General features: G+C 43.3%; 1 protein-coding gene across 1 annotated transcript in view; it reads right to left on the bottom strand.

Annotated features, from left to right (window-relative positions):
- The window catches only part of IGF1R (insulin like growth factor 1 receptor), a 296,482-nt gene that overhangs the window by 47,987 nt on the left and 225,860 nt on the right, over positions 1–22,635 (bottom strand). Inside the window, exons 3-6 of the mRNA XM_026001628.2 lie at positions 17,040–17,352; positions 13,320–13,468; positions 10,122–10,266; positions 144–358 (exon numbers count right to left, since the gene is read on the bottom strand). Coding sequence (XP_025857413.1) covers positions 144–358; positions 10,122–10,266; positions 13,320–13,468; positions 17,040–17,352 — 822 coding nt within the window. The remainder of the gene's footprint in view (positions 1–143; positions 359–10,121; positions 10,267–13,319; positions 13,469–17,039; positions 17,353–22,635) is intronic.

Genomic DNA, 22,635 nt, shown 5'->3' with positions numbered 1-22,635 from the left:
GTCCAAAGAGACACACACAGGAGCAGAGTGCTGGGTAAGGCCTTGTGTTCCCCTCCCCATTTCACGAGGAGGGGCCTATAAGTAGAGCCACCATTCTAGATTGAAGGAGGGTCTGCTTGATCATGGCCATTGGGTCCACTCACAGGAGGCTCGCTCTCCATTGTTTCTGGTATTTATGTCTCCTTTGCTCTGGCGTCCTTTGGTCCCCGTCACTTCTTCCATGCGGTAAATTTCGGAGACGCACAATTTGGGATTGAAAGCAAAATACATTTTCCCAGCTTTGATGGTCAGGTTACGGTGGTCCCAATCCCAAAGCTGCTGCAAGTTCTGGTTGTCGAGGACGTAGAAGGAGTAGTTCCTAGAAGCACAAAAATTACCATGAGCACCCCTGCCCTTTCCCAGCATTCCCTCCTGCCTGCTGGCTGTCCCACATAGGTCCTCATCCACACGTGGCTCTAGAACACACTGCTCCTGCCCATAAGAGATTTAGTTATTAACAGGTTGTCAGGCTAGATGGTTACTGTTAACAATAGCAAAATGATTCAAGGACAACAGAGTGAAATCGATAAGATGCTAATTAATTTTCAGACTTCTATTACCCACAAATAATGCTTCTCACACCAGAGGGTAGACCTGGAATCATTCCGGAGAAATGCCGTTGGGTATTTTTCTCTGAGAAGAGTGTGTATAATGCACTTGAAATCAGTCCACGGGAGAGCAGATATGCTCGACTACTCAACCGGAACAGCTTACATATTTGCTGTAGCAAGCCTGCCATTATCCTTGGGGGTAAATCCCATCCGTGCTATAAGCAGCATATGATGGGCTAGGAGAGAGAATGGGACAGGGAGACACACTCAGTGATAGACCAGCCCAGGGAGCTGCTCCCTTCTCCAGATCCACCCCATCCTGAAAAGCCACAGCCACAGCCTCTAGACCAGGTGGGGGAGGAGAAACAGCCCCCCTCCAAGACAGTCCTCCTTGGCCACCCATTCAGGCAACAGTAACTCAGTGACTAACATTAGGTTAGCTTGTATAAGACTTGTTTTTGGAGTGCTGGTCCCCACTCCCAGACTATCTTGTTAGTAGGTCTGGGTGGGCCAAGAATCTGCATTGCTGACACGCACCTAGATGAGGCTGACACTGCTGGTACTGGGATCACACTCAGAGAAGCACTTGTATAACAGGTGTTGAGCACCAACAAGGGGTTGGAGGTCCAACCATGACCAAGTGAGATATGAGTCCTGCCCTGAGGGGGTAGACAAAGAAGCACCAGCTCCACCTGCAAGTGAAGGAAAGTTGAAGGACAGCCAGAACCAGCAACAGCTATCTCTGGCTACCCAGAGAGAAATCCATTGTCTGGGAGGTGAGATAGTAGACAGCTACAGCTTAGGGATCCAGGGAAAGATCCAGGCTACATCCCTCTTTCTTTAAGTCCCTGGGGAAACCAGGTAGGCAGTGCCATGCTGCCCATACAAGTCTTCAGTGATTAGAGGTCTGCTCCCCATGGACCTTGAATCCTTTCTCTCCCCCTCCTGGTCCCCAGCCTCGGGTTAATTCTGCTCATTCAAGCACTTTATACAAAACTGAGTCTAGGAATCGGTGCAGCACTTTGAGCTGTTTCTAAGATCCACTTAACAATCCAACACACAAACTGCAGAGAAGAAAGGATCCAGCCCTCTTTCCAAAGCCAGGATAGCCAGGACAGAAGTCCAAAGCATCCTGTGCTCTGGAGGCTATGTCCATGAGCAGACACCTGATGGGGTTCCTCACATATACTCATACCAGGACCTTTACCTGCCCAGTCAATCCTCAGCTTGAGTCTCATTAAGAAGGAAGCAAAAATTATGGTGATGATGTTGCCAAAGCAGACTTGTGACACATTCACGAGGGAGTTCAGAGACAAGGATCCAGGACTACAAATGCCATTAATGAGTCACGTAGCCATAGGCAGTTCCCTTAGTACTTTGTGTAGCCATCCAGTTTCCTCATAGGCCTGGGGGCTGGGGGCATGAACACACACTCATAGGACAGTAAGGGGTACAAACATGTGAACTTCCCGTTCGTTTTAGGAATCCAAGACCTTAATGCCTGGGAGGAGTCAACAGAGGTGCGGTGGACTCTGTCCAATCTGAGCCTGAGCCTAACCCCTCCGCAGGCACTGGGCCCTATCCACGGGGTGGGAGCAAGAGCTCTGCCTCCAGGGTTCTGTGAGCCAAGTGAGTCCAAAGGTAGGATCTCTTAAATCAAGTTAGGCTCCTTGCTAACCCACCCTGAGGTGGGTCCTCAGGTGTCCACGACACGAATGTCCACGACACATTCAAGGCCATTGGACGAGGTGGCAAAAACCCCCAAGTCAGTACTATCTTCTTCTTAGGAAGCACTCATTCCCTGACATATATTCACTGGAAACAGAACACAAGACATTGTCCAAATCGATCTAGTCTTGGGATATGCAGTGCAAGGCCATGTGTACAGGTGGGAAGTGCTGGGACATGGCAAGGTGAGCTCTGCTATCCCTTAGAGCCACCCACATCTACTCCCCAGGGCCAGGCTGAAGCTAATGCCGGGTGATCCAGATAGTCATACAAGTGAAGGTGGGGTTTGCAGCTAGAAACAGATGCCTCTATGTAGGCCCATTCTTGTCCATGAGTACTTTTCAGCTCTCAAGAGCCAATACCAACCCCAGTGTGTCTTGCTGCTCCCTGTATCCTCAGCTAGCCCCGTGGGACAAAACCTCCTTGCTAGTGCAGAAACCTCCAGGCTGGAAGTAAAGGCCAATTAACTAGGTCACACTTCTGTCTCAACATAGGATGAGGCTTCTTTTTAGTAAACTAATTTCACTGGCAGGAAACAGAAACCACACTGGAAATACCTTCTGAACAAAACATGCTTCTCCCCATGGAAGGAAGCATGAATTATAAATCAGGAATTTGATAAATGAATGGCAGGCCCACTGAAATTCTGTGTGTGTGATTAATCACTTTGAAAAGCAAGATTATTTTTTTTACAGTAAACACAAACATTTTTTACAACACTGAGAAGGCCTGGAGCCAGGATACCAACATCAATAAAACCCAGGCATTATGGAGCCTCTGTGAGCGACAGAAAAATAAAAATAAAACCCTCATCAAAATAATAACCAAGCTATTCATAAGCTGTCTGTCAATATTGCTCTTGTTTTTCCATCCCTAGGTTGGGCCTGGCTCTCCCCTAATTCCCCTTCCATGACTGGGTGGCAAGAGATGGTAAAAGGCAGAGACTTGTCTGCACGTTTTACACACACACACACACACACACACACACACACACACACACCTTTTCATTGTTTCCTAAGAAAATGACTATGTAAGTCAATTACTCAGCACATGTCATTTCCTAATCGTTTTTAAGCTTACTGCCTTTACATTCAAGGAATATTTTAAAAAATTAAGTTGTTTATTTTTCTGTAGCATACACAGATGCCTGGGTTTTATAGATATCGGTATCCTGACTACCAGCCTTCTTAGTATGGCAAAATAAGTTTGTTTTTGTGCTTGGGTGGGACCCACCTGACAAAATGTAGAGCAAAAGAAGTAGGTTGGAAGCAGTCGATCATTTCCTTAAGTATATCTGTATATTATCTGTATTGACATTCTGAATACTTAGTACATACTACACACTCAGGTGAGATATTTTACTGATAGCTCCCGGCTTGGGGCTGTGTTACCTCTGAGTTATCAACAACCACCCACCTCTCCACCTGCTCTGATGAAGGACAGGAAGGATATGAAAGCAAAACAAAGCAAAAGTGCTGGGGATTTGCCTGGTGCACAGAAGACAACCCTGGGGCCAGGGTTTGGAGCATCACATCTGTGAATCCAAAGATCAGGGCCCGAACGAAGTCTCTACCACTTACTAAAGCAACAACACTAGGCAATGTACTTATTTGGCTTCTCCCAGGCTGGGGGCAAAGGGAGTTGAGGGCTGGGAGTCCAGATGATGGGGATAGGAAGGGATATCCCCCCCGCCCCCCCCACTTTCAGCTCTTACTGACAAACTGGAAAACAAAAAACAAAATCCTTGCAAATACACAACTGATTATTCCCTTTCATTTCATAGAGGGAAAAGCATGGACTCTTTCCGGCTGTCTCTAGGGGGCATCAGAATCCAGCACACAGGGACTGTCTCCCGCATTCTAGCAATCTACAACAGATACAGGATTTGGCTTTTTCACAGATGCTCACACCATGTTCAGTCTCCTCAAAATCCAATTTTACACCAACCTTAGGGTTCAGCAAAGGCAGGAATTTATATTCAAGTGGGACTAGGTATCAAACAGAAACTCGGAAAATGTTTTTGAGAGTTTTCTAAATAGCTTAATTGAGGTATAATTTACGTACCAAAAACTGTACCCATCCTAAGTATGCAGTGCCATGACCTTCAGTAAATTTTTGCAGCTGTCTCACCAGCACCCCCATGCAGTTTCTGAACATTTCCATGGTGTCAAAGTTCCCTCCCTGTCAAGGGTGGTCAATCTCTGCTCCTGCCCCCAGCCTTCACCAATCTGCTTTCTATCTCCATAGTCCTGCTTTTGCTAGAAACTAATAGAATCATACAATGTGCAGCCTTTTGTGTCTGGCTTTTTTTCCCACTTAGCTGAATGTTTCTGAGGTTCACTCATGTTGCTATATTATTGTCGAATAGTATTTCATGTACCATACTTAGTTTATCCATTTATTTGTTTGTTTTTTAAAGATTTTATTTATTTATTCATGAGAGACACAGAGAGAGAGGCAGAGACAGGCAGAGGGAGAAGCAGACTCCTCACAGGGAGCCGAATGCGGGATTCAATCCCCAGACCTGGGATCACGCCCTGAACTGAAGGCTGACACTCAACAGCTGAGCCACCCAGACATCCCTCCATTCATCTGTTGATGGACATCTGGATTGTTTCCAGTGGGTTTTTTGGGGGTGGGGGTGGGTGGGCTATAATGAATAATGCTGTTACGAACATTCACATGCAAGTCTTGTGTGGACATGTTTTCATTTCTCTTGGGAAGATACTTGGTAGAGCCTAGAATTGCTGAGTCACATGGTTGAATCTTTATTTTTAAAAGTCCCAGGAAAGTGTTAATATGTATCCCTGTTACAAACTAACCTTAGAGTTGCAGGAAGGTAGAATGAAGCACCAAGTGCTGCAACGTGGTGGGGTCATGACTTTAGAGGTGCCTAAAATGCACCCAAGAATTTCAAATCTTAGAACTACCTCTGCTTTAAGACTTTTTGGGGCAATGATCCTTGGTGGCATCGAAGAATCCAAAATTTTATCTCATTTTTCTGATGCCATAAGAAAATAAGGTTGTCCAACTCAAGGAATTGTCCAGGTAACAGAAATATTCTGTTTTCTCTTCAAGGGCTTAAAAATAATTCATTTTATAGAAACCTTATACAGGTGTATTACAAAACCCATTTCCTTTTTAATTAGCAGAAGAACTTTGATTTTCTTAATCTCTAAGGTTATTACTCTAGAAACATTATACAGATAGACAGACTGAGTGACATCCTCAAGGAAACCTGGATGTCTGGGTTCTTATGGACACATAGATGAGCTCTACTCCAGCTAAAATGCTTGAATTTCATGTTTGGACATAACTCAGTGGTTTGGGCTGCTCAGGAGACTTGGAGGTCCGTCTCAGTTCCAGTTTGGAAAGCCATGGTGGTCAGTTACAAAGGATCCCTGTATTATGAATTTGTCTGTTCTCCATCAAAACGAAATGCTATAAACCTCCAATCCTATTGAACCAAATGGAGGCACTTATTTATGTTCTCATTGGCTATAGAAGTTCAAGAAAAATAATACCTTTAAAAATATTTATGTATTTGAGAGAGAGAGGACAGATTGAGAGAGAGGGAGGATAAAGGAGTGGGTGGGGGAGAGAGGGGAGAGAGAGAGAGACAGAGAGAGACAGAGAGAATGAGCTGGGGGGAGGGGCAGAGGGACAGGGAGAAGTAGACTCCCCTCTGGGCAGGGAGCCCAACGTGGGGCTCGATCCCAGGACCCACAGATCATGACCTGAGCTGAAGGCCAATGCTTAACTGACTGAGCCACACAGGGGTCCCAAGAAAAATCATATTTTAAGGCAACAGTGTGACAAGAAAATATTTAGGAAAAAAGGCCAAGTGCTTTGGGGATTCATATATGAGAAAAAGAAGTAACAGGACATAGCAGTGGTATCCAATCTTAGCTACACAGTGAAATTACTTTTTTTGGGTTTTTGAGAAAATCACTGATGCCTGGATCCCACCCCCCAAACATTCTGACTGAATTGGGAATGAGACTTGGGTTATTGGGATTTTTTTTACCTGTCCCCACCCAATATGGTTCTAATGCTAAAGTTTGGGAACCACTGAGATAAAAGTCATCTTGGCTTAAACCAAAGACGCACAGAAATGAAATGTCCGGGCAGCTTTGCTAACACTCCTTCAGCTCAAAAGCCTTGAAAACATTCCATACCTAAATTATAACCTCCACGCCTGGGTGCATAACACCTTACGTAATCTAATACCACCAACCTCTCCAGCATTATTTGCCAGACAGGTCCCAGGATGCCCCAACTCGCTGCCTTTGCTCTTGCTGCCCTATCCTAAACTGCCTTCTTCATCCTCTGCTTTCTGAGTGTTTCTGGAAACCCTCTGAGGCCCATCTCAAGTGCCACCTCTTCTTGAAAGCCTGTGGGATCTTCTTAATCAGATTCCCTGCCTCTTTTTCATGCTCAGAGCACAGTCCTTTTCTTTCCCTCGTAGCTCCTTGCAAGTTTCGCTTTGCACAGTTGTTGGCATTTATCTATTTATCACACTCTTTTCTTCTCTGCCTCTCCCGACTCTTCCCTCCTTGCTAGAGTGAGGAGGGCTGGTCAGGAGCTGGAACTAAGTCTCTTTCCTGAGTCTGAGGATGCAAAATAAAGAATGGAGTTATTGCTACCAGTCACTTCAGATACAAAGACTTATGGCAGTGTTCATCACAAGTAAGGATGATTTATACCTTTTTTGGTCATGGGTGAAGAAGGCAGGTGAGAGAACCCAACTCCCACCAAGTGGGGCAAGATTCTCAAGCACCCCAGCTAAAGAGAGGGCCTCTAAGAAGCAACATGCAGGAAGGAAAGGCTGGAAGCCGAGCACCTTCAGAGCTTCAAGGGCCACTGATTAGCAGCAGGGTATGAAAACCTAAGGCCCATTTGCCCTCCCTTGTCATCTAAAATGTTAATGGCAGGACAGGGGCCTGAAGCCTCCTTGAACATGGAGGAGTTCCAAATACCTAAGCAATAGCAGGCATCCTTAAAGAGCCTCCACTGGGACTTGAGGTTTTATACAAGTTTCAGAGAATGAAAAATGCATCTTAAATATCCTTGCACATAAAAATTAGTCTTAGTTCTCAGCTACATACAAGGGTTTAGTACTTTAAGTTAACACATGACTAAAAGGTAATCCCACTGTGTAATCATTCTTAATAAAAATTAAATTCTTGGGGTGCCTGGGTGGCTCAGTCAGGTGAGCATTGGACTCTTGGTTTCAGTTCAGGTCACAATCTCAGAGTTGCGAGATGCACCCTTGCTTTGGGCTTAGTGCTCAGCATGTAGTCTGCTGGAGATTCTCTCCCTTTCTCTCTCCCTCCCTTTCTGCTTATCTCTCTCTCATCAATCAATCAATCAATCAATCAATCAATCAATCAGAAAAATCAAATTCTCCTTCCAGTTTTCCCTTCTAAGTCTATCACTTGTTCAGCCTGGAAAAAGAAAATGTGTATTGTTAAGCAGCAGAAAAAGTTGCAGATACTGATCTGCCAAAAAAAAAAAAAAAAGTGCTTATGAACATGAGGGACTCCAGAAACACAAGCCTACCTGGAGAGAAAAAAAAAATTGCTAAAAATCACTTTAAATTTTATTTTATTTTATTTTTTTTAATTTATTTATTCTTGAGAGATAGAAGGAGAGACAGAGCCAGAGACACAGGCAGAGACAGAGCCAGAGACACAGGCAGAGGGAGAAGCAGGTTCCATGCACCGGGAGCCCGACGTGGGATTCGATCCCGGGTCTCCAGGATCATGCCCTGGGCCAAAGGCAGGCGCCAAACCGCTGCGCCACCCAGGGATCCCTCACTTTAAAATTTAATACAACAGGGGCACCTGGCTGGTTCAGTGGTTGAGTATCTATCTGCCTTTGGCTCAGGTTGTGATCCCGGGGTCCTAGGATCAAGTTCCATATCAGGCTCCCCGCAGGCAGCCTGTTTCTCCCTCTGCCTATGTCTCTGCCTCTCTCTGTGTCACATGACTAAATAAATAAAATCTTTAAAAATAAAATAAAATTTAATACAATGAATGAAAACCATCACCTCAAAATGGCAGAGCCCCAGCTTGCCATGCAAGTGACTTGGGACACTCTGGGGCTGGGCACAGTGGAGGCCTCCTTGGATTTGCAAGGAGAAAGAAGTTTTTTCTTCTAGAGAATCAGTGTTCCCGGTGGGGAGCACAGTGTGCTTTTCAAGGTTGGAATGAAGAGCTGCCCTCTCTCTTTAGCTGTATCAGATGATGGAATTTTAAGAATTTAAGACTGACCATGAGTTAGTCTGAGAAAAGCAGGGAGGCTGTAAAGAAACCCTTATGGGGTAACTTTATCCAGTCGGGGTAGAGAAATCAGCAAGGACAACCTTTCCCATGACCTTCTCACCTCTTTCTTTCCTAAATTATTTCCCCAAATTCTCTTTGGAAGGAATTTGCTCATTAATGGATATCTCTTTTTATTTCAAAGCTTAAAAACCGGCAAGAGCAGTATTTAAAGGAAGTATGAAGAGAAAGGTATATATGCAGAGGTACACAAAGGCCAACTGCTGGAAAGAAACCATAGCAATAAGCACCAGCTCTTATTTATCTTGTGGTGAAAAGTCTCTGGCTAGTTTAAAATCCCTATCACATAGCATATCTTAGCAGAAAGCAAAAATTCTGCCAGTGGTGTAAATCCTATAGGCTAATCAATAAAACAATTTTGTCAATTAAGATTTCCTTATAACGGGGATTCCTGGGTGGCTCAGCCTGCCTTTGGCCCAGGGCACGATCCTGGAGTCCTGGGATCAAGTCCCACGTTGGGCTCCCAGTGTGGAGCCTGCCTTTCCCTCTGCCTGTGTCTCTGCCTCTCTCTATGTCTATCATGAATAAATAAAATCTTAAAAAAAAAAAAGAGTTCCTTATAACAAAATAAACTATCCACATGTCACAAATTCACATGTAATTTTTGACATCCTCCAAACCTAACTACTAATAGTCTACTGTTGACCAGAAGTCTTATGATAACATAAACAGTTGACTAACATACTTTGTATGTTATGTGCATAATATACTGCATTCTTACAATGAAGTCAGATGGAGAAAATATTATTTAGAAAAATTATAAGGAAAATACATTTACAGTCTTACACTGTATTTATCCAAACAAAACAAAATAAGTGTTGAAGTGGACCAACATAATTCAAATGATGTTGTTCAAGGGCCAACTGTATTTTCTTTTTTTTTTAAGATTTTATTTATTTACTTATTTGAGAGAAAGAGAATGGTGGGGGGAGCAGAGGGAGAGGGACAAGCAGACTCTGCTTTGAGCGTGGAGCTCAAGATCCTAAGATCATGACCTGAGTCAAAATCAAGAGTCGGACATTCAAACAACTGAGCCCCCAGGAGTCCCTGTGTTTTTTTTTAAAAGATGAAATAGTTTTACATAGTATATAGCATCCTGAGGATAAAAGTCATGTCATAAGCACCTGAGACCCATTCCTATTGCTCTTGGCACAGAGAACCCCCACTAGCACCCCTGTCTGCTGTTTCCATGGTCACAGTCAGACACGCAGCCCTTGGCTGATGGGTCACAACACCATTTTCCAAAACAGCAATATCCCAACAATAGAGAATCACAGCTGCACGGGACTCTCTGCCCAAGGAGGTGGGCCATCACACAGGTAGCACCAGCCTTATCTTAACTTCTTCCTTTCTTCTTGGTAACAAGAGAGAGCTCTAACCTTAGTAATGCAGAGTTTTAAAAGCATGCAACTTGTTTTGTAATAGGAGAATGTCAGCTCAGGAAATCTGGAGCACTCACCCCTCCAGCTGTTCCTCTCCTAAGATCTGGCGAAGGTTTTTTAGGAAGGACAGGGAGACCAAGGCATGGGAATGGCGGATCTTCACGTAGCCTGTCACCACCTCGATGAGCCCCATGAAGTTCTCCAGCTCTGAGGCAATGTTATCTGTACAAAGAGGGGGCCATGTTAGTGAGCATTCGTGTAGCATAAGGTTGACACACTTGGTTTCTCACAAACATGTCTAGAGATCGATTCCGTGGCAGGACATGGTTCCACTGAGGCTCAGGCTGCTTGGCACAGGACCTGCCATCTCTGTCAAAAACATTCTTCCCTGGGCTTGACTTTCAACAACCTCTCTTGGGACAGGGCCCCTCAGAGGCAGGGGAAGGAGACTTTCCAGAAGGCTGGGTACTGTAGCTCCCAGGCTGATTAACCGAAGGCAAAATCATAAATACCAGGCTGCCAATTAGCTAAGGCTGACAAATCTAGGGAAAGTCTTTTAATACGCTCTGTCAACAGACAGCACTGCCTCCCCAATACAAGGGCATGACTAAATGAACAACATTTTCTCGATCTCATTAGGAACCGCCTTTGCTGCATTTCTAGTTCCTAAGATACAGAGATCTATATTTAAAGAGTCTGTCTCACTAATACTGGAAGAAAACACAACAAAATGTTAACACACTAGGTTATCTGCCAGCGATTTTTCTTTTTTTTTTCTTTTTAGAGATGTTATTTATTCATTAGAGACACAGAGAGAGAGAGAGAGAGAGAGAGAAGCAGAGACACAGGCAGAGGGAGAAGCAGGCTCCATGCGGGGAGCCCGACATGGGACTCGATCTGGAATCTCCAGGATCAGGCCCTGGGCTGAAAGGTGGCACCAAACCTCTGAGCCACCCGGGCTGCCCTCTACCGGCGATTTTTCAAAATTCATTTCTGTGCTTCTAAGTTTTCTATGATGCACATGTATGATTTTCCTAACAAGAGGACAGTTGGAAAATAGTTGATAATACTACATATGTGAAAATAACATAAAATCTTCTTTTTTTAATAACATAAAATCTTAAAAAACAAAAACAAAAACAGGGGCAGCCCCAGTGGCGCAGCGGTTTGGCGCCACCTGCAGCCTGGGGTGTGATCCTGGAGACCCGCAATCGAGTCCCACATCGGGCTCCCTGCAGAGAGCCTGCTTCTCCCTCTGTCTGTGTCTCTGCCCCTCTCTCTCTGTGTCTATTAATAAATAAATAAAATCTTTTAAAAAAAAGCAGGTGGGTAGCTTAGCTGGTTAAGCATTTGCCTTCGGCTCAGGTCATGATCTGAGAGGGTCCTGGGATGGAGCCCCATGTGGGGCTCTCTGCTCAGCGGGAAGTCTCTTCTCCCTCTGCCCCTCCCCCCGTTTTGTGCTCTCTTCAAGTAAACAAAATCTTAAAAAAAAAAAAAACAAACCAGCATAACATATACGCACTGTATTTCTCATAATCCTGTTTAGCCTGTCTTTTCCTTGTAGTAAATAAAGAATATAAACTTCAGTTCAACTTATGCCAAAATTATAATAAATACCATAATGAATTTAGTATGGTTCAACTAATGGGATTTTATTGTATATGACTTGTTGAATGCTTAATGAGAGGTTCTATTTTGCTCTGAATTGATAAAAATAAAAGAAGAAGGGTGCTGTCTTGGAGGGCAGGGTACTACTTTTAATGTATAGTTTAATGGTTTTCTAGAAGAAACTCAAGTTATAAACACTAGAAGTTGCCCATGGTTGATATTTCAAGGAAAAGATCCTGAATTTTAAATGTGGGGCAGGACGTATGCCGTAGTTAAGGCTAGGGATGTCCTTTTCAATGAGATGTCTTTATCACTCTACATCCAGCTGATTTCTCCCATTGGACATAAACAGGAAGACAGATTTCGTCACCAACATGAATATGTACTGATTCCTTCCCAAATTATACTTCTTCGTGGATTTAATTCGTGGATTAAATGTTTATCTTCAGGCTATGAATACTTAGAAAAAAAGAAGGGGTAGGTATGAGGTATAGGTACTCAAAGGGTTTTAGGGATGCAGGCATCTTTTTAAAAATTAAGAAATCTAGTAAGAGCAAAAGGGCCAAAACTTCATTATTTATTCATTTTAAGTTGGCTCCAAGCTCAGCATGGAGCCCAATATGGGGCTTAAACTCATGACCCTGAAATTAAGACCTGAGCTGAGGTCGAGAGTCAAATGCTTAACCAACTGAGCCACCCAGGTGCCCAGGAATAAAATTTTAGAAGCATCATAAGGGTAAGAAAATTCTAGCCACATGGAAGCAAAGTTATCTCTGTGGTGGAGGGGTGAAGGGAGTTAAGAAAAATGAAGAGTATCAAAAAATCCAAAAGGACTGAACACAAATGTGTTTTTGCCATCTGTAAACCATAAGAGCATAGCTTACTCACCAAACAAACAGTATTAAGGAAAAGTAAATTCAGAGAATAAATAAATCACTCATTTTTCCCCCTCAAATTAAAAATTTCTCTGCAAAAGGATTTAGGGAAAAAAAATCCTTTCAACCTCTAGGTCTCCTTACTACTTTTATTCTAGGTTATGAAACTATCATTGGTACCTTGACTGAGTAGTCCCAGGGGTGGAGAATTTAAGGCTAGAAGCCATCGTTAGTTTAAGATCAAAAAGGATTGAAGCTTTAAATATGTGATGACACATGCTAGTATTTTTTGAGGGTAGTCTCCAAAGTAAATGTAGAGATTAACCATACTTTGGACTTCACAAAATTTTAAAGCAGTATCATTAAACTCTTTCCTTTGCTCAGTCTCAATACCTCCAAGTAATCAAAACTCTTTAGACCTGAAGCCACATGGCACTGGCCCCAGCTAGAGGCTGCTGAGTCACACCTTTGATCCACCAGCTTCTTTTGGGGCTCCTATGTGTTAGGACGTGCATCTCCTGCATAAGATTGGACTAGCAGAAAGATGAATGATGACCCTTGGCGTGAATAAATGCTGAGCCAATGACTACAAAATAGACTCTCTTTCAATCTGTTGTTGTTGTTTTCATCTTGGAGGGAAACTCAAAAAAGAGGTGTTGAGCATGAGGCTCACACACCATGTTGTTTTTCTAGGCCTGCACTTCAGTTGTGAGTCGTGGGTGGGAGGTAAAAGCATCAACAAAAGAAAACCAAGAGATCCAGCCATCTCTTCCAGGGGGATGGAATACTTACTGCCTCGGCGGATATTAATGAGCAAATTGCCCTTGAAGATGGTACATCCTTGGAGCATTTGAGCAGAGGTAACAGAATCAATGGTCTTTGTTTTCTTTTCTTCCTCACAGACCTTGGGACAAGGACCTTCACAAGGGATGCAGTACATGCTGTTGAAGATAAAGAATCAACCAAAAAACAGAGGACTGTGCTATGCTCCTTGCATTAAAAAAATCATGGAGATAATGTTTTTATTCTAAGTTGTTTTTATAGCACACATTACCAAAAGCAACTGTTTTGAAGCACTCAAGTGGGCAAACTGTATCTCATTCTGAAGCTACCCCAGGACAAGCCATTCAAACTGTAACCAAAGGAAGAAAGTGCTTACAAAGGAAGAGCATATTTCTGTTTCCAGACAAAATCTGTGATGCATCCTTAGGGCATGTGGTGTATCATAGGCTGTCGGCTGGTAAGCCAGCTGGTTCCATGTGGGAGAAACAGCCTTGAAGAAAGGACACAGTGGTGGCTCCTCAGGCAAACAGGGCTACTCTCTAATGCTGTGGCTTTGCCCGTGACACCCTGGAGGAGCAGCTGGGAGACTGGACAGGAACAGCAAAGGGTCGTTGGTGTCTTTGCCACTGGACAGGAGTCTGGCTCTTGTGGCCAACATCCCAGCAGAACCCAGGGAGGAGGTTCAAAATACAGGTGGAATAACACAGACCCATTATTGTCCTGCTAAAGTACAGCAGAGATTATTTCTCAACAGTGTTTTGCAGAAACTTGCATATTGATTGGAGTGTTATTTTCATGCATTTGCACTGAAAGCAAGGAACTTCCATTACTTGGTCATGAGCCAAAAGGGTCCAAACACTTTCCCAAACATGATGCAGACCTCCAGGAGTCAGGGATTAGAGAGTGAGCTTGGCATTTCTCCAGCTTCCCTACCATCATTTAAGAAATAGCAGACAAAACACTAATCTGGCCGCTGAACCACAAGACCCAGGATCAAAGGTGTGTTGATTTCCTAACAAATGATACAATCTTATGGCATTTGTGTGTAATAAATAGTATGGTGAACTGGACAGCCAGGTCTGTTTACATTATTGTTCTTGACTGATCTTTTAAACTTCACAAGGGTAAGTAAAAAACATTCAAGCAAACAGTGTAAGTGATAGCTTATGTGAAAGTCTTTGATGTGAAAGTCTTTTTTTAAAATGAAACCTTACTGGATATCTAAGGCAAAGATGCAGGGGTTTGTTTTGTTTACAGACTTATAGGTAAACAAAATTTCCCTGTGATTTTCCTATTTTGTGTTGGGAGAATGCCAGGCAAGGTTTCCCAAGGACGTGGGCCAACCACAGAAATATTTCTCTTTCCTGTAACATCAAACACAACCGTCTTATTTCTACTGTGGATAATAGCTTTCCTTCAGCACTTTTTATGTTTTTGGTTTTTTATTTCTTCTAACTCACCTATACACCATCCAATGCCCCCATCCTCCCTTTAAAAAATTTTTATCCTGAGATATACATTCACAGAAAGTTACAAGAATACAGAAAGATCCCTTGTACCCTTTACCTAGTTTCCCCTCATGGTTTCATCTTGTGGAAATATAATGCAATATCAAAACCAGGAAATTAACACTGGTGCAATGTACGTGTAACTCCACATCACCTCATCTCTTGTATCCTCTTCATGTGGTCAAGATATAGAAGTACTTCAGGAAGATTTCCCACAGAGCCACCCCCTATTCTCCTATTGCTAACTCCTTCCTGGCAACCACTAATCTGTTCTCTACTACTGCATTTTTGTCATCTTGAGACTGTTATATAAATGGCATTCTATATATGTGACCTTTTGAGATCAGCTTTTTTTTTCCCCCCACACAGCAGCAGAATGTCCTTGAGGCCTCTGCAAGTTGTGTATTTCAACAGTTTGCTCCTTTTTATTGCTGAGCAATAGTCCATGGCATGGATGTACCACAGACTGCTTAACCATTTACCTACTGCAGAACATCTGACTTGTTTTCAAGTCCTTGGCTATCACCAACGAAGCTGCTAGAAACAACTGTGTACACATTACATGGACATATATTTTCACTTCTCTGGGCTGAGTGTCTATGAGTGTAATTTTTAGGTCATATGTTAAGTTTATGTTTAGTTTTCCCTGACATTTTATTCAAATAGCAATTTCTGAACCCAACACCTTTGCTAAAATGTCTTGGAATCTTCTAGTACTTTAAAAATGTTTTTCTAAGGAAGTGCTTTGATTACATGTTTATAGATTAACCTTCCTTGAATCCATTCTGGTACAGAGAGGGTATAAACAGCATTAATAAATATTTTAAACTCTGTGTCAAATAGGCTGAGAGTGGAATTTATTCTTTCTTGTTGGTATTTTATTTTAAAATAGAAGAGGTATTATCTATAGCTTTGAACAGACTCTAAGAACCAGTAGGGAAAATAACAGCTCGATTCTTTGAAAATGCACCACAGTGGGAGAAACAACATTGCTGAAATGCACAGCACTCCCCTCCTTCTGGCCCCACTACATTACAGGACAATGTATCCCCAGGACAAAGATGGTATACCCCCAGTTCATGCACCAGCTGCCCCATCTCTGCTCCCACCCACAGGAGGAACTGTGGCATGGCCCAGGGTACTGGGAAAGCCCTCCTAAATTCTAAGGTTGCCAATAAATGTGAGTAAAATGTGGCAGATTTATTCTGGGTGGAATATGCATACTTTACAGTTCACTGGGACTCCTTGGCACACTTATCTTTTTAAAAAGTATTCAGAATAATTTTTGTTATTACAATAGTAAAGACATTATAACAGGTGGAAAGTTGTTCTGTGTCTAATATTGAGAAGGATTGTGAGTTTTTCTCTTTGGTTTGAAGATGAAGGAAGCATTTGGCCCATTGCAACTGAACTATTCTTTCCTAAAAGTTCTCTGCTCTACATAGAGGAGGAAAGAGCTCGAGGACCCCAAACCTCTGGTCTTCCTTTGTGTCCAGGGCTACAGTTCTATATTTTATAACAATGCCACTATTGCTTTTTCAAAAACATAAACCAACAAATTTACAGAAGTCCAGCTGGCATACACAAGAGGGATGCTGTGTGCTGTAAAGAATGTCTTTGCTTCCCAAGTAAGTCTCAGCGTTCAGGAAAGAAAATGAGAGAGACAGAGAAAATCAAGCAAAGGTGATGGTGGAGGAAGTGAGAGAGACCAACAGGTACTGATGGACAGTACGGTTACTTTGAGCTCCTGGCTACTCTTCATGGCTGTGAGTGTGGGCACAGGATGGAGTTTGTGCTAACAGACTTTTAGGACTCTGGCTGCCTCAAGGACGCTGTTTGGGGCTTGGCTTGTCCTTCCTTCTTGCACTCCCAAAGACTTCACAAGGCTGGTGCAGAGTAGCACTAAATCTATGAGTCCTCCCAGCTCTCCCTCACACCCAGCACCCCCTGATTGGCAGGCAGCCTGGCCAGTGCAGGGAGGGGAGATGTGTGACCTCCAGGTACCAAGTGCCAGCAAATCAGGTACTTAATTTCCAATGGCCAGGCAGTATACTTCCAAAAGGCAATATAAAACAAGCTGATGGGGTGGGGGAAGCAATTGCTCCTGGAATCTCATATAAAATGTCAGTTATGCCAGCCCTCTGGAGTGGACCCATTGTCCTTAACCTCCCTGTTCCCCAGGGGGGCAGCGGGTGGAGGGGGGGTGCACTGCGTGACTGACCTCTGACTGCCATTGCGGATGAACCCAGAGGGACACTCCTGCATGCACTCGCCGTCATGGATCACGAACCCCTCGGAGTCGCTGCTCTCGGCGCTGGGGATGTTGGCGCAGAAGTCGCGGTCCACGCAGCGCCAGCCCTCGAAGCGGTAGGTGTTGGGCGGGCAGGTGGGCACGCAGACGCCTGCGTAGTAGTAATGCCTGCAGGCCACACAGGCCGTATCGTTGTCCGGTGCGCTGCAGCTGCCCAGACACTCGGGGTGACAACACTCGTTGTTCTCCGTGCACGCCCGCTTCCCGCAAGCGCTCGGGCACACTGTGGGGGCAGAGGGGACAAACAGGTGAGCCTGGCAGGGGTTGGACGGCCTTCTCTGGGCTGGACCTGCTTTGACCTTGGGGCACTGGCCCAACCAGGTCGCCCTGGTGACAGACAATCGCCTATGCACCCACCCACCTACCCACGAAATCCACACATGGAGCATCTCCCGGCTCCCCAGCCCGTGGTAAACTCGCACTGACAGTATATTACAGAGCATATCCACAGTTTCATTAAGGCAGGGAGAAAATACTCTGCATTTCGAGTCCAAGGTTTAAAGTCTAGCCTCTCCTATTTACTCCCTGTTTGCTCCTGGTGAGTCATTAACTTCTCTGACCTTGATCCTCACTTTTCACATCTATAAATTGGGGGTAGTGATATCCACATTAGAGGTTTGCCTGAGGCCAAGTGATAATGTAGTAGCCCTGTGGGAACAATACAGCATATTATTCCTTTTAAGAGCATCATGCACTGTTCATTCTGCATTTTTTTCATTCTGCATTTTTAAAAAGACTTCCTTCCTTCCTCCCTCCCTCCCTCCCTCCTTTTTTTTTTTTTTTTAAGATTTATTTATTTATTCATTCAGAGAAAGCAAGAGAGAGGCAGAGACACAGGCAGAGGGAGAAGCAGGCTCCATGCAGGAAGCCCGACGCGGGACTCGATCCCGGGGCTTCAGGATCACAACCCGGGCTGCAGGCAGCGCTAAACCGCTGCGCCACTGGGGCTGCCCCCTCCCTTCCTTCTTGAGAGACATAGAGGGAGAAGCAGGGAGCCTGATGTGGGACTTGATCCCAGACTTGGTATCATGACCTGAGTGGAAGGCAGACTCTCCACCGCTAAGCCACCCAGGCATCCCCATTCTGCATTTTGAATGTGTTCCTTGAAATACCTTGAAAAGCCTTGGTGTGCACAAATGATTCTTTTAAAAATTATTTTATTACATATATTAGTAAAAATATTTAAAAATAACTTAAAAATGATTTGTTTTTAAAATGATTAAACTAGAAATACAGTAAAGTTGATACTATTTGGGTTTACAAAATGGCTTTAGAAAAGTTTGTGTCTGCTTGTGTATCAATGGTCTTACTCCAAAAAATGATGGTTTTAACCTATTCACATATTCTAACCTATTATATATTCAAGAAGTCCCTGTGTCTGATTGTTATTCTCAAATTTTAAAAAAAGGAGGTTAGGCAGTGTCTCCCAGCCCAGAGGACTCACAGTATATTACAAACCATCTTTTCTGAGCCACTCTGCTAAACTTAAGTGAAAACAGTGTCAGAGATCCACGATTCATGTCCCAAGTAGATGAGCTGGCATTTTATTTCCATAACGACGACGTAATGATCACACTCTATGGGGCTGTTAGCCTCACTAGCAAATAAAGTATAAATCAACAAAATATGAAATCTGGTTTGCATTATATGTTTCCTACCTTTTCTTGAGCTGGGAAACAACACAAAATTATTTAAATATATATATTATTTACTCTGAAATGCATTATTTAGTGAAGATTCTATCATTGTTTTTCCTTATAAACAAAATACGTGCTCAAAAAAATCAGAGATCACAAATAAGATATGAAAATAAACAGCACATCTAGTCCATCTGCCCCCAACGCCCACTTTATCAATATATTCATGTGGATTCCCCCAGGTCCCTTCTTATACATGTGCGTGTACATATAAATATCTACAAAAAAGGAACAAATCATCCTGAAACCTTTTTTTTGGGCAAAATATAGTGTGAATTCCATAATCACTTAACAGCTGCATTGCATCTCACAGTATAGTATAAGTTATAAAGTGTCTCCTACTATGAAACATTTCATTTATTCCCAACATTTTATTAATATAATGAACACTGCAGTCTTCATGAGAATCTTTAATCATTTACTTAGGATAAATTTCCAGAATTGACCTAGCCAGGTCAAACTGTCCTTTGCAAAGTTTCTACCAATTTACACCCCACTAACTGCATCCAAGAGCTCCTATTTTACTGCAAATAGATGAATTTAAAAATGAACATCAGAACTTGGACATTCAAATGAATAGTCACCTCTGAAGAAAACGGATAAATTCTCATGATACTCTCAAGCTTCTTAAAATAATTTTGCAAGTTTCTCCTTTGAAATTATCCTTTGGCAGAGACCACAGGTTGGCTTCCATTATTTATTCTTTTTATCTATTTTGGTAATAGGACCTTGATTTTTAATTGGGCATTTTGCCACTTAGGTAGTTATTATATCTCCTAGTCTCTCTCATAGCTAGAAGTGACGTCTGTCCTAACCAGTGAGATATAATAAAACTTTTTTGGCTGGTACTTACCGGGAAGTTCCTTCAAACAGAGTGAGCATGCCCTTCCTTCTTGCCAGCTAGAATGCAGAAGCAATGCATCAAGCTCAACTAGCCATCTTGGACATGAGATAGCCCATTAAGAAGGTGGAACAAGAGGGATGCCTGGGTGGCTCAGTGGTTGAGCATCTGCCTTCAGCCTGGGGCCTGATCCCAGTGTCCCAGGATCGAGTCCCAGAATCGAGTACCATATCAGGCTCCCCACAGGGAGCCTGCTTCTCCCGCTGCCTGTGTCTCTGCCTCTCTCTCTCTGTGCTCCCTCTCTGTGTCTCTCACATGAGTAAATAAGTTCTTAAAAAGAAAATAAGGTGGAACAAGACAAAAGGATCTTGGTCCCCCAAAATGCTAACCCTGAACTCCTACCTCTAGACTTTTCTATATGAGAGAGAAATAAAAAAGTTTTATCTTATTTATGTGCCTGCTATTCATTAGATTCAACTGAAAAAATCCTGAGACACACCTTCAGGGCTACTTATAAGCAAAGAAGAAAACCATTCCTGTTGGTTTATATTGCTTTTGTTTACCAGAATTGCCTCAGTGACTTCTGGCTATTTCCAAAAACTAAGCTACCCAATACATAACAAGGAGAAAGTATCTCTGAGCACAGCAAAAAAAGTGTGTGTTATAGATAGTTACAAAAATGTGGCGATACATCTATTGTCCACCAAGGTGATAATCTTGAAGAGTGTAACATTAATTTGAATTTACAAGCCTAGTATTATCTGTAGTAAATGCGCGCACGCGCACGCGCACACACACATACACACCCACACACACACACTACTATCAGATCTCATACCTGAAGACATTTAATATTATCAAATAGATTCAACAACTATTTAATTTTAAATATATCCATTATGGAGGTAACTCCAAGGCTCAAGATCTAAAGAGACAAGCTGTCTCTCTTTTAGTACGGGGTTTTAAAGTAATAAGAGGAACATAAGTCCATTTATCCTTAGTTGTTGATCCACTTAGCAACATGCTGCACCTGTGTGCCAGACCCTGCCCTCAAGGAATGGGCAATATGCCAGCTAAGTACAGGGGTGAGTGGAGGTTCGTGGCATGCTCTGGGCACCAGGAACAGTTTTGAAGAGGTGCTGAGGCTAGAGCTGAAAGGTGAAAGACAAGGAGGATAAGAACAAAGAAGAGCACAGATGAGATCACATGGGAATGTGTGTAAAGGCAATCCAGTGACTGTGGTGGGAGGACCAGGTACCCGTGAAGATAGCAGGGGGCTAGATGCTGACTGGTGGCTGACAGGCATCACTGAAGATCCTAAGCAGAACACGGTCAGATTTTCATATTGGGAAGGTTCTTGGGCAGCAACACAGAGGTTACAATGACCAGAGGGGGCAGAACTGACAGAGAGGGATCAGGTGAGGGGAGAGGAGAGATATAGGCTTGTCCTGCTGCCCCTATGAGGTTTATGATATAACAGACCCATGGGTTCATGTGGCTAAAATGAAACTGGCTGAAGAACCCTGTGTTCAGTCTCTAGGGTCAGCACCAACCAGCTGTGTGGAGCAGACACCCCACTAGAAGCACTGAAGTCCCCGGCAGGTGCTCTCAGGCATCAGCCACCACCATGCTTGGTGACTGGAGGAAGGGAAAATTGATTAAGGATCTTACACTCATCAGGCAGCCTGGGTGGCTCAGCGGTTTAGTGCTGCCTTTGGCCCAAGGTGTGATCCTGGAGTCTCGGGATCGAGTCCCACATTGGGCTCCCTGCATGGAGACTGCTTCTCCCTCTGCCTGTGTCTCTGCCTCTCTCTCTCTCTCTCTCTCTCTCCTCTCTGTTTCTCATGAATAAATAAATAAAATCTTAAAAAAAAAGGATCTTACACTCATCAACAGAGCCTAAGTGGGACCAATAGCTGCTTGCAAAGCCCCCTTCCCCTTACTTATAATTTAAATGACATGCAATGTAAAATCTTAAGTAACAGACATTAATACTAAATAGTATGAAAAATTCAAGAGCATTGAAAAGAATAGAAAAAAATATCCCTGTGCACATGCTGAGAATTGGCTTACCCCAGATGCAAATGTTGGGCATTTCCAGCAGGAGAAAGAAAGGGGAAAAAATAAATCCAAAACCCTGACAAAGTATCTGCAGATATATTTTGCATTCCATTCCCCATTCCAATGGAAATGGCATCTCTGGGCAGTGGTCCTCTGAGACCCTTCAAAGGCACATGTTACATGAAACTCCATGGTCAGTTCTTGCCACAAGTAGCACACAGGTTGGGGAATTAGGGTTCTGTTTTAGCAATGAGAGCTGCCTTCAGAAGGAATTTCAGCAAAGCTTAAATTAGGTAAAATCATGTTATTTATAAGCAGAACAATTCCTCTTAAAGGGATCACAAATCAAGGGGTTCCTTTATATACATCATCCACACTACACAACCCATACTGAATACGCGAGGGGAATAAAAATGGAATGTGATGGGGAAGGAGGAAAAAGGAGAGAGGTGACTTGTTTGCTGGACAAAAAATGGAAAGAGGCTGCTCCAGGGACAGAAGCTGGTGTTCCCCCGGCTGCCACAGAATCAGAGGATTCTGGGAGGCAGGAGAACATGTGGGAAGTTCAGGACTAGAGTCCTGGAGTCAGCCCCAGAAGCCTGCTGTAAATTTTGTCTCATCTCAATGTATATAAATATTATTAGTGTTTAGGACTATTAAGGGATTTCTCAAAAAGCCCTGGTCAGTGCATCTCGCCAGCAGATGGATGGCTGCTCCATACAAATGCCAAAACTTAAAATTTAGTTCAGTTACCAAATTTCCAATTACAGAGCTATGGGAGAAAGGAAGGGAACCTCTTCCCTGGCTTCCATGAAGGAGCACACCTAATGTGATTAAAAGCATTTCTACTTTTCCAAATAAAAGGAAAATGGAAGCTGCTACAAACTAACAGATATAGAGGGGAAAA

Source organism: Vulpes vulpes, chromosome 14, assembly GCF_048418805.1.
Source record: "Vulpes vulpes isolate BD-2025 chromosome 14, VulVul3, whole genome shotgun sequence".
Lineage (NCBI taxonomy): Eukaryota > Metazoa > Chordata > Mammalia > Carnivora > Canidae > Vulpes > Vulpes vulpes.
This window is presented reverse-complemented; position numbering and strand designations above follow the sequence as displayed.